This window comes from Argopecten irradians, chromosome 1, assembly GCF_041381155.1.
Source record: "Argopecten irradians isolate NY chromosome 1, Ai_NY, whole genome shotgun sequence".
Classification (NCBI taxonomy): Eukaryota; Metazoa; Mollusca; class Bivalvia; order Pectinida; family Pectinidae; genus Argopecten; species Argopecten irradians.
The window spans coordinates 58,081,121-58,095,494 of record NC_091134.1 but is presented as its reverse complement, the minus strand read 5'-3'; the positions used below and the strand labels follow the sequence as shown (position 1 = coordinate 58,095,494).

The 14,374-nt window shown below is 36.4% G+C and overlaps 1 protein-coding gene across 1 annotated transcript in view; it reads right to left on the bottom strand.

The window, feature by feature from the left end:
- LOC138335146 (intermembrane lipid transfer protein VPS13A-like) overlaps nt 1-6,307 on the bottom strand; it is a 46,637-nt gene extending 40,330 nt beyond the window's left edge. Inside the window, exons 1-2 of the mRNA XM_069284097.1 lie at nt 6,118-6,307; nt 5,451-5,497 (exon numbers count right to left, since the gene is read on the bottom strand). Of these exons, the coding sequence (XP_069140198.1) occupies nt 5,451-5,497; nt 6,118-6,214 (144 nt within the window). The 5' untranslated portion in view covers nt 6,215-6,307. The remainder of the gene's footprint in view (nt 1-5,450; nt 5,498-6,117) is intronic.
- Between the last annotated feature and the right edge of the window lie 8,067 nt (nt 6,308-14,374).

Genomic DNA, 14,374 nt, shown 5'->3' with positions numbered 1-14,374 from the left:
CACGACACACTTGAGGAGAATCTTCATCAGATGACCCCAGGGTCGGTAATCTAATTCCAGATATTGGTTCAGTCATCAAACATGCTAAAAGGTGTATCTTTTACTGATCAGTGAATGTTAGACTCGAGACCACCAAACCTTTCTTATTTCTCAGCTATAGTCCAATATATATACAAGATTATCTCCCCCTAGAATTAGACATATTGTAGAAAACAAAGAGATTACAGCGTATATTATTATTGATAATTTTTCCATATTTCTGTCTTGGAGCATTATTATTTTTACAATTGAATTACCCTGGTAAGTGTCCTGTATTCTAATTCATTCTAGATTATGTATCTCTATGTAGAATCCTACTAGCATACTAAGACTTAAAAAATACAATTCAAAAAATTTTGATAATTTTCCATATTTTAGAAACTCCAAACAGCAGTCTAAGGTATAAATATGACTAATACTAGATTATCTCCCCTTAGCATTTTAAAGTTGGATCTAAAGATTATCTATATAACATTTGAAATAGCTCTACTCTGGTCTTAAATTAGCAGCAGACATGGTTTGTTAGATAAATGTATCTAGTGTAGTACCATGGTAATAAAGGGGAGTTTTAATATGGAGGCCATTCTTAAAAAAGAAACATCTCTTGGCCTCACAAACCCACATGCCAATAAGAAGTCAATACAACTGTAATATTCCTCACCAACTTTCTGAGACTTTTTATTCATTAATTGGTAACAACAAGCCTTTAAGACTGCAGTAGCATATTCAATAAAGGACTAGGTATGGTAATGGCTCTATTTGACCCCTACATCTACAATATTTCAAGTATTTAGAAATTAAGTTGCTGCGTTTGAAATATTGAATACGCCCTTGATAAAAAATTAATAATATTTTTGCCGACAGAAAATATGTTTTTGCTATAAAACCATGGTAACTTTGCATAAATTATGCAAATTTGAAAATTTGGTCAATTTTGGCATTTATTTTATAGTTTTTCTTTTAAAAGCAATAGGGCGCAACCTAGAACAAACTTTATATTTTAAGACAATTAGCAGGCACGAAGAATACATCATTTTGAAAAATATAAAGTTTGTACTAGAATGCGCTCTATGTTAACTAGATGAAAAACTGCATAAAAAAGGCCAATTTCAAAGAAATTTTCACATTTTGCATAATTTATGTATAATAAAAATTGTTGCCATGGCAACTAAACTGTTATATTACCTAATAGCACTATCAAATATGTCAGGTATGTAGTTAATATTTCAAATGCAAGATTGACATCTTAAAATAACAGACTTTGAAAAATAGCGGATTTGGGGGCCACAAAAGACCCTTACCATACCTAGTCCTTTGTTAAAAAATGTCGATTTCACCATGTTATATGAGCTTGATAGTAAGTATAGATTAAATATCAATCATTTGGACAACCTTGTTAGTCATTGAGACATCAACATGCTGACAGCCAATATCTGGCCTACTACAATTGCTAATACAATCATATTGAAATAAATCTTAAATTATTCATAGATTGATATGGTATATATATTTGCTACCTGAAGTGAAGGTCAATGTAGTTCAATCTTTGATACAATATTTTTGTAGGACTCCATATATCCAAACATGTTTATTTATGATGGGTGCCAAAATCAGCATGTATCAAGCCCTTAGCTGTTAAAGCTAGCTAGGATATATTTCATAGAAATTTCATTCTCATTGGTGTCTACAAGATTTTGGTCAGATTAAATGCATAGATCACAGAATCACACTGATGTAAATGAACAACAGCACATTCAGTTGATTATCTGCAGTAAACATGATTAACATAATTTATCAAAAGATCAGTCTCAGATAATACTGATCAAGAATAACAAAATGTTAAGGGTCACTAATAGAAAATTTCATGGTATACTGAGCGCTAATAATCAAGGGACGATTATTAGAGATTTTATGTTATGTTGGATCTGATGACAAGGGACGATTATTGAAAATGTTATGGTATACTGGGTTGTAACCAGCAATCCCTGATATTGCAGAAGCCTATAGTGAAAAATCTATAAGATTTTGTCAGACGCTTTGCATGTTTCTGCCAGCTAGAAGTACTACACAGTAGCATGCGTGATTGATTTGAGGCAGAAAAGACATAATCTCAATGGAGCTATTTAACTGAACTGCCACCTCCTACATCTCATCATATCTAGTTACCTTCATGATTACTCATGTAATTGCAACTCTGGAGTGCTCTTCTTTTCTAATTGTGTCCAAGATGTCTTGCCATGCGCAAACATGCAATTTTACGAGAAATGCAGATTCAGTTATTTAGTATAACAGAAAATTCTTTCTGAAATATGAAGATATAAACATATCATTCTTATCATACTGTTTATAGAAATACCAGTAATGAATGAGTTCAAACTTGGTCTAGAACCCATGAAAGTGAGACTGCGTTAGTATCATAAGACACCAAAACCAATAAATAGCCATTTTCATGAATGCATTCCAGGACATAATAATAGGGTATAAAGCAGGATTTGTAGGTCATCATTCGATCAATTATAGTACAAGCAATTGTGATGATTGAAGGCCAAACATAACTTTTAGACCAAGTTTCTGTATGGTATTGTTTTAAGCCTTATTAGCATCCTAGTGGTGATATGACCCTTTAAAGATGTGTCAGAATTCTAAGATAAAGAAAAATTGATCAAAGTACCTGGAGGAAAACCACTATCCTATGTAGTGGTTCCCACAGGAAAAAAAGGGCATGGTGCTAGGTTTTGAAAAGGGCACCTTGATCGCTATAAATAACCATCAGAGGGGCACAAAGGTTATATCAACGACTTACAGTACAAGGGAAAATCTTTTAAAACTGTCTTTCATTTCAACAAATTTCATTATATGCAAATACATATAAATGAATTAGTTATCAGGCTAAGCCTATAAAGACTGTCTTGTTTTTTTATTTTATTCTGGTTCAACTTAATATCATTTAAATGCTTTAAACTGTCTGAGTTTCTAAGTAATATCAAGACATCTATTTAATTATTCTGGGTAAAAAAGATTTGGAAATCGGAATCTGTCGATCATATGATCATGACTATAATTGATTCACAAGAAAGATATAAATTTCATTTATATTAGTTAAAAGAATGGGAAAAATGCCTTTTTTTAAATCCTATTACTTTTATCTTAATATATCTTTATTGAAATATTAAAAATACTGTATTAAATTGAATGAGTATACCATGTTTCACAATAATGGATAATTAATCAAAACAATGTTCTTAAATTTACAAGCACTAAATTAAAATAATACAATATGGTCAATACCTCACTGTTGAACTGTCCCACTTTGATTAAAACATAAAGGAGCTAGTGAAGGCCTTGTGGTGTAACAAGACATTCTAACCAAATGGCCTCTACTGCCCCCTATAGTGTCCAACATTATCACACATACACATGTGAAACTTCACGCATGTACAGAATGCAGTGTGACCACCAGATCAGTCAGTATATGGTACTGTACATACTCAGATCAATACCACACACAGCCACCAGCTTATGGTCTCCTGCTAAGTCCTACAGCATGCATAGCCAGTTATTGTCAAAACGGAGAAAAAAAATCTATCTTCATTTGTACTGACTGCTGATCAACAGAAAAATGGATGTTCTAGAACTTTAGAGGCTTTCTCATAAACAATTATGTTTTATCTTGAAACAGTTTTGTGTATTTTTTTCACTGAGCTGATATCCTGATTAAAGTTCAAACTCCTGATTAGGCGTCTATCTGTCTGTTATATCAAGGCATTTTTTAACATACAGTTCAAAATAAGTTACAGCACTGATCGTGTGTTGTTTAGGAGAATTCTTACTTTATCCATCATCATGTTGCTCAATATTCTTGTATGCTATATATATATATGGTGCCTCTGATTGGTCAAATTCTTTCTTATTAATCTGGAAGTCATGGAATTTATGATCTTAAACTCAACATAACTTGAAATATAATCTGTATATGTTGTATACTCAATTTTCAATCCACCAAAGCTGCAGATGGTCAATTTCCTCAGTTTTGACTATACATTTTGTGTTTTCCTTAACCTCTGAGTAAATCTTATGTAATTTAATAACAGCCTCCCCAGAATGTATGTTGAGTATCTTATAAATGTCTGTTGTTTGAGACAGTGGATCCAAAGCTCTTGCATATATCGGTACTATAGCTACCTGACTGAAGTATCTAACTTTACTGGAGATTAAAAGTATCACACCCCATCCGAACTGACAAAGAATATATATATAAACCAGTTGCCCTGATTCCTAATATATATATATATATATTGTATGCTGAGATCAGAGGCAGAAACCATTAATGTTAACTTGATGCTTGTTTGTCTTCTCCAGGGAACAAAACTAAAAGTCTTCATGAATATAAGGCAAATGCTCAAAATTTCATACAAAGATAGAGTAAATGGAAATAATAGAGAAACGAGCATGTTGGTGATTGCCACAGTTACATGGATAGATCTTCTGAGTATATAGTGTGCAGTGAATGTAGCATATATATGAAAGAACTCGTATGAAATGTCAATGAAATGTTATTCCATCATTTTGTAAAATATACCCCTCAACATCCCATATATGTTACAGCCTGGAATCTGATACATTTGTACATCTACCCTAACAGATGATCCACCATCTGGTGGGATATACACAAATATGAATATTTAAAACTTTAATCATTATAACAACACTAGTTACCGTAATGTGTTGTGAAAATGTCATTTTATTGCCACAAAAATTATAATACCAAAATTTAGTTGAAGGCCTTATTCTTAACACCAAACAAATACCTTATTCTCTGGTCAAATCTATATGTTAACAACAAATGTATGTAGTTTTGCTGTATGGCACAGTGATTATGAGCCAACTACTGTGTGGTGATTTGGAAGATGCCAGAAAACATAAGACAACCTGCATTATGGGAATTTGAATGTTTTTTTAATTCTTCTTCAGAAAGTGATAAGAAGTGTAGTATTAACAGAAAGCTATATCCTTAACTTTTGCGACTCTACGATATGTACATTTTTTTTTGTATTTTTCAAGACATTTTCCTTTTCTTCAAGTCAAGATCTACCGGTATACATAACATCATATCTCCACATCCACACACACTCATACATAACGGTTCTTTATTCCTTTTTCTACTGAATAATTTTGTTATATTGAATGCAACATGCACTAAGTTTTATGTCATCATAATGTACGTATTATTATTATAAGTCTACAGTATGTACTTCTCAATATTACATTGTTACGTACAGAATAAATTGCCATGCATTAACTTTGGTAAAGTTTTGGTAATATGTTAATGACCATCCAAGCTAGCATACATATAATAAAGCTTTGGTAGTAAAATCAGTGGTCACCACTAGTAAATAATAAAGAGATCTTACCACTGCATCTGGGCGCAATGTCAAATCTGTCAACTCAGCGTCAATACCTACAACAAATCAAAGTACCATTCTAATGTTGTTATCAGTCTGCCCATCAATGTAGTATTGAACAAGTCCATCTTTACATTGCCATTTTGGTAGGTAAAGTTCAGGAGCTAAATATGGCACTAACTATTATCTGTTAATAAAAGCTTATTAGACACTAAGACTTTTCCTGAAATACTATTAGTAAATAATTGGTCAAGTTTCTCAGAATTTTAGCATAATGATTATTGTTTGTTTTCTTTTCTTTTTTATATTTCTCATCCTATTAATAGTCATTGTCATTAAATGATAGCTAGCTTTTGGTTGTGATACAGGGTGGTTGTAGAATGTTGGTCATTTTGTTAACTATGTCACAGAGTAGGATGTGGTTGTGATACAGGGTGGTTGTAGAATGTTGGTCACTTTGTTAACTATGTCACAGAGTAGGATGTGGTTGTGATACAGGGTGGTTGTAGAATGTTGGTCACTTTGTTAACTATGTCACAGAGTAGAATGTGGTTGTGATACAGGGTGGTTGTAGAACGTTGGTCACTTTGTTAACTAGAGCAGGATGTGGTTGTGATACCTTAACCACTGAGCCATTGTGGCCCTAATTATAATACAGCTCAACGACAATACTTACCCTTTAAGATGCTGTAGTTCAGCTTTTCAGGGTCAATATTCTCCACATACTTCCCTATGTACTGCTGTAACTTCTCTACTATATAACCCTTCAGCATACTGACCACTATGTCTGGACGGGACTTACAGTGTCATGGTCAGACCTCATTAGTCAATCGAGTGATGTGGGTCAGAGGTAAAATCAGCCATTTACTGAAACAAAAATTTTACACTGTGTTTCAACTGCTATGTGACATGTACATAATGCACAGTAAAATATATTAGCTCCTCAGAATGCTTACAAGAATACTGATACATGACACATTTTATATAGCATTTTTGATAGTAAAGAGTTTTTGTGTGTCTGTAATGAATAAGAGACTAATAGCCTCTGGTATAGAGGATTTTGATGATAAGATAGTATGGGGATTTAAGCTCGATGTTGTTTGAGCCTATGTCGCTTGGATCTTACTACTGATTTTGTTTACAATTAGAGTCCCCGATATTACCTATATAAGTGATAACAAACAGAACATAACAAATCACTCTTTTATCTCAAATGATGGCTTGCCAATAAAAGCAGATAGACAAATTGTATATCTATATCTCAAAATATATGGGTCATACAGCAAATAATTTGAAATAATAATGGAATATATATATAAAAATATACTATGACAAATAAGTTCTTTAATACTTCACAAGTATGGGATATGATGTAACCTGTATGGGATATGATGTCACTTGTATGGGATATGATGTCACCTGTATGGGATATGATGTCATTTGTATGGGATATGGTGTCACCTTTATGGGATATGGTGCCACCTGTATGGTATATGATGTACACTTGTATGGGATATGATGTCACCTGTATGATATATGATGTCAACTGTACGGGATATGATGTCACCTGGATGGGATATGATGTAACCTGTATGGGATATGATGTCACTTGTATGGGATATGGTGTCACCTTTATGGGATATGGTGCCACCTGTATGAGATACGATGTCACCTGTATGGGATATAATGTCACCTGTATGGGATATGCTGTCACCTTTATGAGATATGATGTCAACTGTACGGGATATGATGTCACCGGTATGCGATATGATGTAACCTGTATGGGGTATGATGTCACTTGTATGGGATATGATGTCACCTGTATGGGATATGGTGCCACCTGTATGGGATATGATGTCACCTGTATGGGATATGATGTCACCTGTATGGAATATGATGTCACTTGTACGAGATATGGTGTACACCTGTATGTGATATGATGTCACCTGTATGGGATATGATTTCACCTGTATGAGATATGATGTCACCTTAATGGAATATGAAGTCACTTGTATGAGATATGATGTCACCTGTATGAGATATGATGTCACCTGTATGAGATATGATGTCACCTGTATGGGATATGATGTCACCTTAATGGGATATGAAGTCACTTGTATGAGATATGATGTCACCTGTATGAGATATGATGTCACCTGTATGGGATATGGTGTACACCTATATGGAATATGATGTCACCTATATTGGATATGGTGTCACCTGTATGAGATATGATGCCACTTGTATGGGATATGATTTAACCTGTATGGGATATGATTTCACCTGTATGGGATGTGGTGTCACCTTTATGGGATATGGTGCCACCTGTATGAGGTACGATGTCACATGTATGAGATATGATGTCACCTGTATGGAATATGATATCACCTGTATGGGATATGATGTCACCTGTATGGGATATGATGTCACCTGTATGGAATATGATGTCACTTGTATGAGATATGGTGTACACCTGTATGTGATATGATTTCACCTGTATGGGATATGATTTCACCTGTATGAGATATGGTGTCACCTTAATGGAATATGAAGTCACTTGTATGAGATATGATGTCACCTGTATGAGACATGATGTCTCCTGTATGGGATATGATGTCACCTTAATGGGATATGAAGTCACTTGTATGAGATATGATGTCAACTGTACGGGATATGATGTCACCGGTATGCGATATGATGTAACCTGTATGGGGTATGATGTCACTTGTATGGGATATGATGTCACCTGTATGGGATATGATGTCACCTTAATGGGATATGAAGTCACTTGTATGATATATGATGTCACCTATATGGGATATGGTGTACATCTATATGGGATATGGTGTCACCTATATGGGATATGGTGTCACCTGTATGGGATATGATGGCACTTGTATGGGATATGATTTAACCTGTATGGGATATGAATTCATCTGTATGGGATATGGTGTCACCTTTATGGGATATGGTGCCATCTGTATGAGATACAATCTCACCTGTATGGGATATGATGTCACCTTTATGGGATATGGTGTCACCTATATTGGATATGGTGTCTCCTGTATGGGATATGGTGTCACCTATATGTGATATGATGTCACTTGTATGGGATATGATGTCACCTGTATGGGATATGATTTCACCTGTATGGGATATGTCACCTGTATGGGATATGATTTCAAGTGTATGGGACATTATGTCCCCTGTATGGGATATGATTTCACCTGTATGGGATATGATTTCACCTGTATGGGATATGATGTTACCTGTATGGGATATGATTTCACCTGTATGGGATATGATATCACCTGTATAGGATATGATGTCACCTGTATGAGATATGGTGTCACCTGTATGAGATATGGTGTACACCTGTATTGAATATGATATCACCTGTATGGGATATGATGTCACCTGTATGGGATATGGTGTCACCTGTATGGGATATGATGTCACCTTAATGGGATATGAAGTCACTTGTATGATATATGATGTCACCTATATGGGATGTGGTGTACATCTATATGGGATATGGTGTCACCTATATGGGATATGGTGTCACCTGTATGGGATATGATGGCACTGGTATGGGATATGATTTAACCTGTATGGGATATGATTTCATCTATATGGGATATGGTGTCACCTTTATGGGATATGGTGCCATCTGTATGAGATACGATGTCACCTGTATGGGATATGATGTAACCTGTATGGGATATGATGTCACCTGTATGAAATATGATGTCACCTGTATGGGATATGATGTCACCTGTATGGGATATGATGTCATTTGTATGGGATCTGATGTCACCTGTATTGAGATATGGTGTACACCTGTATGGGATATGTATGGGATATGATGTCACCTGTATTGGATATGATGTCATTTGTATGGGATACGATGTCACTTGTATGATATGGTGTCTCCTGTACGGGATATGATGTCACTTGTATGGGATACGATGTCACCTGTATGATATATGGTGTACACCTGTATTGGATATGATGTCACCTGTAGGGGATATGATGTCACCTGTAATGGGATATGATGTCACCTGTATGGGATATGATGTCACTTGTATTGGGATATGATGTCACCTATATGAGATATGGTGTACACCTGTATTAGATATGATGCCATCTGTATGGGATATGATGTCACCTGTATGATGTCACCTGGGGATATGATGATCCTTCAATACAGGGTGGTTGTAGAATGTTGGTCATTTTGTTAACTTATGTCACAGGTAGGATGTTGTTGTGAATTGTCACTCTTGATAGGATGTGGTTGAAACATATTTTGTGTACTATGTCACAGAGTAAGGATGTGAGTTGTATACAGGGTGGTTGTAGAATGTTGGTCATTTTGGGTGCATAGGTAGGATGTGGTTGTGATACAGGGTGGTTGTAGAATGTTGGTCATAATTTGTTAACTATGTCACAGAGTAGGATGTGATACAGGGTGGTTGTAGAATGTTGGTCACTTTTTGTTAACTATGTCACAGAGTAGGATTGTGGTTGTGATACAGGGTGGTTGTATATGTTGGTCACTTTTTAATAAATGTCACAGAGTAGGATGTGGTTGTGATACAGGGTGGTTGTAGAATGTTGGTCACTTTGTTAACTATGTCACAGGGTAGGATGTGGTTGTGATACAGGGTGGTTGTAGAATGTTGGTCACTTTGTTAACTATGTCACAGAGTAGGATGTGGTTGTGATACAGGGTGGTTGTAGAATGTTGGTCACTTTAATTTGTTAACTATGTCACAGAGTAGGATGTGGTTGTGATACAGGGTGGTTGTAGAATGTTGGTCACTTTAATTTGTTAACTATGTCACAGGGTAGGATGTGGTTGTGATACAGGGTGGTTGTAGAATGTTGGTCATTTTGTTAACTATGTCACAGGGTAGGATGTGGTTGTGATACAGGGTGGTTGTAGAATGTTGGTCACTTTGTTAACTATGTCACAGGGTAGGATGTGGTTGTGATACAGGGTGGTTGTAGAATGTTGGTCACTTTAATTTGTTAACTATGTCACAGAGTAGGATGTGGTTGTGATAAGGGCTGTTGTAGAATGTTGGTCACATTAATTGATAACTATGTCACAGAGTAGGATGTGGTTGTGATACAGGGTGGTTGTAGAATGTTGGTCACTTTGTATAACACACAGGGTAGGATGTGGTTGTGATACAGGGTGGTTGTAGAATGTTGGTTTTTTGTTAACTATGTCACAGAATCAGGATAGATGTGGTTGTGATACAGGGTGGTTGTAGAATGTTGGTCACTTTGTTAACTATGTCACAGGGTAGGATGTGGTTGTGATACAGGGTGGTTGTAGAATGTTGGTCACTTTGTTAACTATGTCACAGGGTAGGATGTGGTTGTGATACAGGGTGTTGTTGTAGAATGTTGGTCATTTTTGTTAACTATCACAAGTAACCTGGATGGTTGTGATACAGGGTGGTTGTAGAATGTTGGTCCATTTTTTTAACTATGTCACAGGTAGGATGTGGTTGTGATACAGGGTGGTTGTAGAATGTTGGTCACTTTAATTTGTTAACTATGTCACAAGGTAGGATGTGGTTGTGATACAGGGTGGTTGTAGAATGTTGGTCACTTTGTTAACTATGTCACAGAGTAGGATGTGGTTGTGATACAGGGTGGTTGTAGAATGTTGGTCACTTTGTTAACTATGTCACAGGGTAGGATGTGGTTGTGATACAGGGTGGTTGTAGAATGTTGGTCACTTTGTTAACTATGTCACAGAGTAGGATGTGGTTGTGATACAGGGTGGTTGTAGAATGTTGGTCATTTTGTTAACTATGTCACAGAGTAGGATGTGGTTGTGATACAGGGTGGTTGTAGAATGTTGGTCACTTTGTTAACTATGTCACAGAGTAGGATGTGGTTGTGATACAGGGTGGTTGTAGAATGTTGGTCACTTTAATTTGTTAACTATGTCACAGGGTAGGATGTGGTTGTGATACAGGGTGGTTGTAGAATGTTGGTCACTTTAATTTGTTAACTATGTCACAAGGTAGGATGTGGTTGAAAAATACAGGGTGGTTTTAGAATGTTGGTCACTTTTTAACTATGTCAAGTAAATGTTCAATACAGGGTGGTTGGTCACTTTGTTAACTATGTTGTAATGTGGTTGTGATACAGGGTGGTTGTAGAATGTTCCATTTTGTTAACTACAGGGTAAATGTGTTGTGATACAGGGTGGTTGTAGAATGTTGGTACTTTGTTAACTATGTCACAGGGTAGGAATGTGGTTGTGGTTGTAATGTTTTGTATGTTTGTTAACTATGTCACAGAGTAATGATGTGGTGATATTGGTTGTAGAATGTTGGTCACTTTGTTAACTATGTCACAGAGTAGGATGTGGTTGTGATACAGGGTGGTTGTAGAAACTTCTGTTATGTTGTGATACAGGGTGGTTGTAGAATGTTGGTCACTGTTGGTCACTATATTTGTTACACTATGTCACAGAGGTAGGATGTGGTTGTGATACAGGGTGGTTGTAGAATGTTGGTCACTTTCTTACTATGTCACTGGGTAGGATGTGTTGTGATACAGGGTGTTGTAGAATGTTGGTCACTTTGTTAAAAACCTACAAAAAAAAAAATGTCACAGGGTAGATGTGGTTGAGATACAGTTCTGGTTGTAGAACGGTTGGTCACTTTCTTAACTAAGTCACTGGGTAGAATGTGGTTGAGATAACAGGGTGTTGTAGAATGGTTGGGTACCTTTGAGTTAACCTATGTCACAGAGTAGGATGTTGGTTTGTGACTTACAGGGTGGGTTGGCTAGAAATGTGTGGTCCATCTTTGTTAACTTATGACACAGGAAGTAGAATTGTGAGTTGTGATACAGGTGGGGTTGTAGAAATTATGGTCACTTTAATTAACTAACTATGTCAAAGAGTAGGCTGCTGGTTGTGATACAGGGTGCTTGTAGAATGTTGGCTACTTCGTTAACTAATAATCACAGGGTAAGATGTGGTAGTGTTACAGGGTTGTGGAAGGAATGTTGGTCAATTGTTAACTTTGCTCAAGAGTCGGATATAGGTTTGTGATACCATGATGGTTGCTTAGAATGTTGGTCACTTTGTTAAACAAAAATTCACAGCGTAGAAATGTGGATTGTGATACCAGGGTGGTGTGTAGAATGTTGGTCACTTTAATTTGTTAAACTATGTACTCAGAGAAGAAATTGGTTTGTGATACAGGGTGTTTGTATAGAGCAGTGTTGGTACAATAATTTTTGTTAAACGTATGTCACAGGGTATGAAGAGGTTGAGAGACAGTAGTGATTTGTAGAAAGTTGGACAAATTGTATTACATAAGACAGAGGTGAAGTGAATTGTAGGGATGATGATACAGGGCTGTGGTTGTAGAACGATGTGTCCTCGTTTTTACCTTATGTAACTGGGAGTGGATGATGGTATTTGTATAACAATGGGTGGTGGTTAAGAATTAGTGGTCTCTTCTGGTTATCTATGTCACGAGAGAAGGCATTGTGGTTGTGAAACAGGCTGGTTGTTGAACGATAAGTCATAATTGTTAACTTATGTAAACTGAGTTAAGATGTGGTTGAATGAAACAGGGTAGGTTGTAAGAACTGATGTGTCATTTTGAGTAACTACTGTCACAAGAGTACAGATGTGGTTGTAGATACAGGGTGTATTGTAGAATGTTGGTACCACTTTCGATTAACTATGTCACCAGGGTAGGTAGATGTGGTTGTGATACAGGGTTTGTTGTGACTGTTGTTCCATTGTTCTAACTATGTCACAGAGTAGGATGATGGTTGCTGATCACAGGGTGGATGTAGACTGTTGGTCACTTTCGTAAACTATGTCCAGCATAGGATGTGGTATGAGATTCAAGGGGTGGTTGTAAGAATGTTGGTCTCTCTTGTTAATCTCTATGTCGAAAAGGAAGGATCGTGGTTGTGAAACAGGGGTGGTTGTAGAATGATGTGCACTTTGTTTATAACGATGTCTCATGGTAGGATGTGTTGTGATACAGGGTGCTTGAACAAAGTTGGGTCATTTTGTTAACTATGTCACAAAGTAGAATTGTGGTTTGTGATACAGGGTGTTGTAGATTGTTGTTCACTTTGTTACCTATAGTCACAGAGTAGGATGTGGATGTGATAAAGTGTTGTTTGTAGAAGTGTTGGTTCATTATTGTTAACTATGTACCACAGGTAGGAAGGTGGCTGTGATACAGGCTGGGTTGTATAGAACGTTGGTCATTTTGTTAACTATGAACAGAGTAGGGATTGAGGTTGTTTGTTACAGGATGGGTTGACGAATGTTGGTCCAATTTGTTAAATATTGTCACAGGGTAGGATGTGGTTGTGATACATGCTGGTTGTAGAAAGTTGGTCTCTTTGTTTTCTTATTTAACTGGGTAGTAAGTAGGTTGTGATCAAGCGGGGTGTGTTGTAAAATGTTTGGTCTATCATTTTTCAACAGTGTGCAAAGGGGTAGGATGAGGTTGTGATAAATGCTGGTTGTTAGAACGTTGGTCACTTTGTTAATTCATATGTCACAGGTAGGATTGTGGTTGTGATACAGGGTGGTTGTAGAATGTTGGTCATTTTGTTAACTAATGTCAACAGGGTAGGATGTGGTTTGTGAACAGGGTGGTTGTAGAATGTTTGGTCATTTTGTTAACTATGTCACAGGTAGATGTGTGTGATACAGGTAGAAGTTGTCTCCTTTGTTAACTATGTCTACAGGTAGGATGTGGTTGTGAACAGGGTGGTTGTAGAATGTTTGGTCACTCCTTTGTTAACTATGTCCACAGGGTAGGATGGTGGTTGTGATACAGGGTGGTTTTAGAATGTTGGTCACATTTTGTTAACTATGTCTACAGGGTAGGATGTGGTGTGATACAGGGTAGGTTTGTAGAATG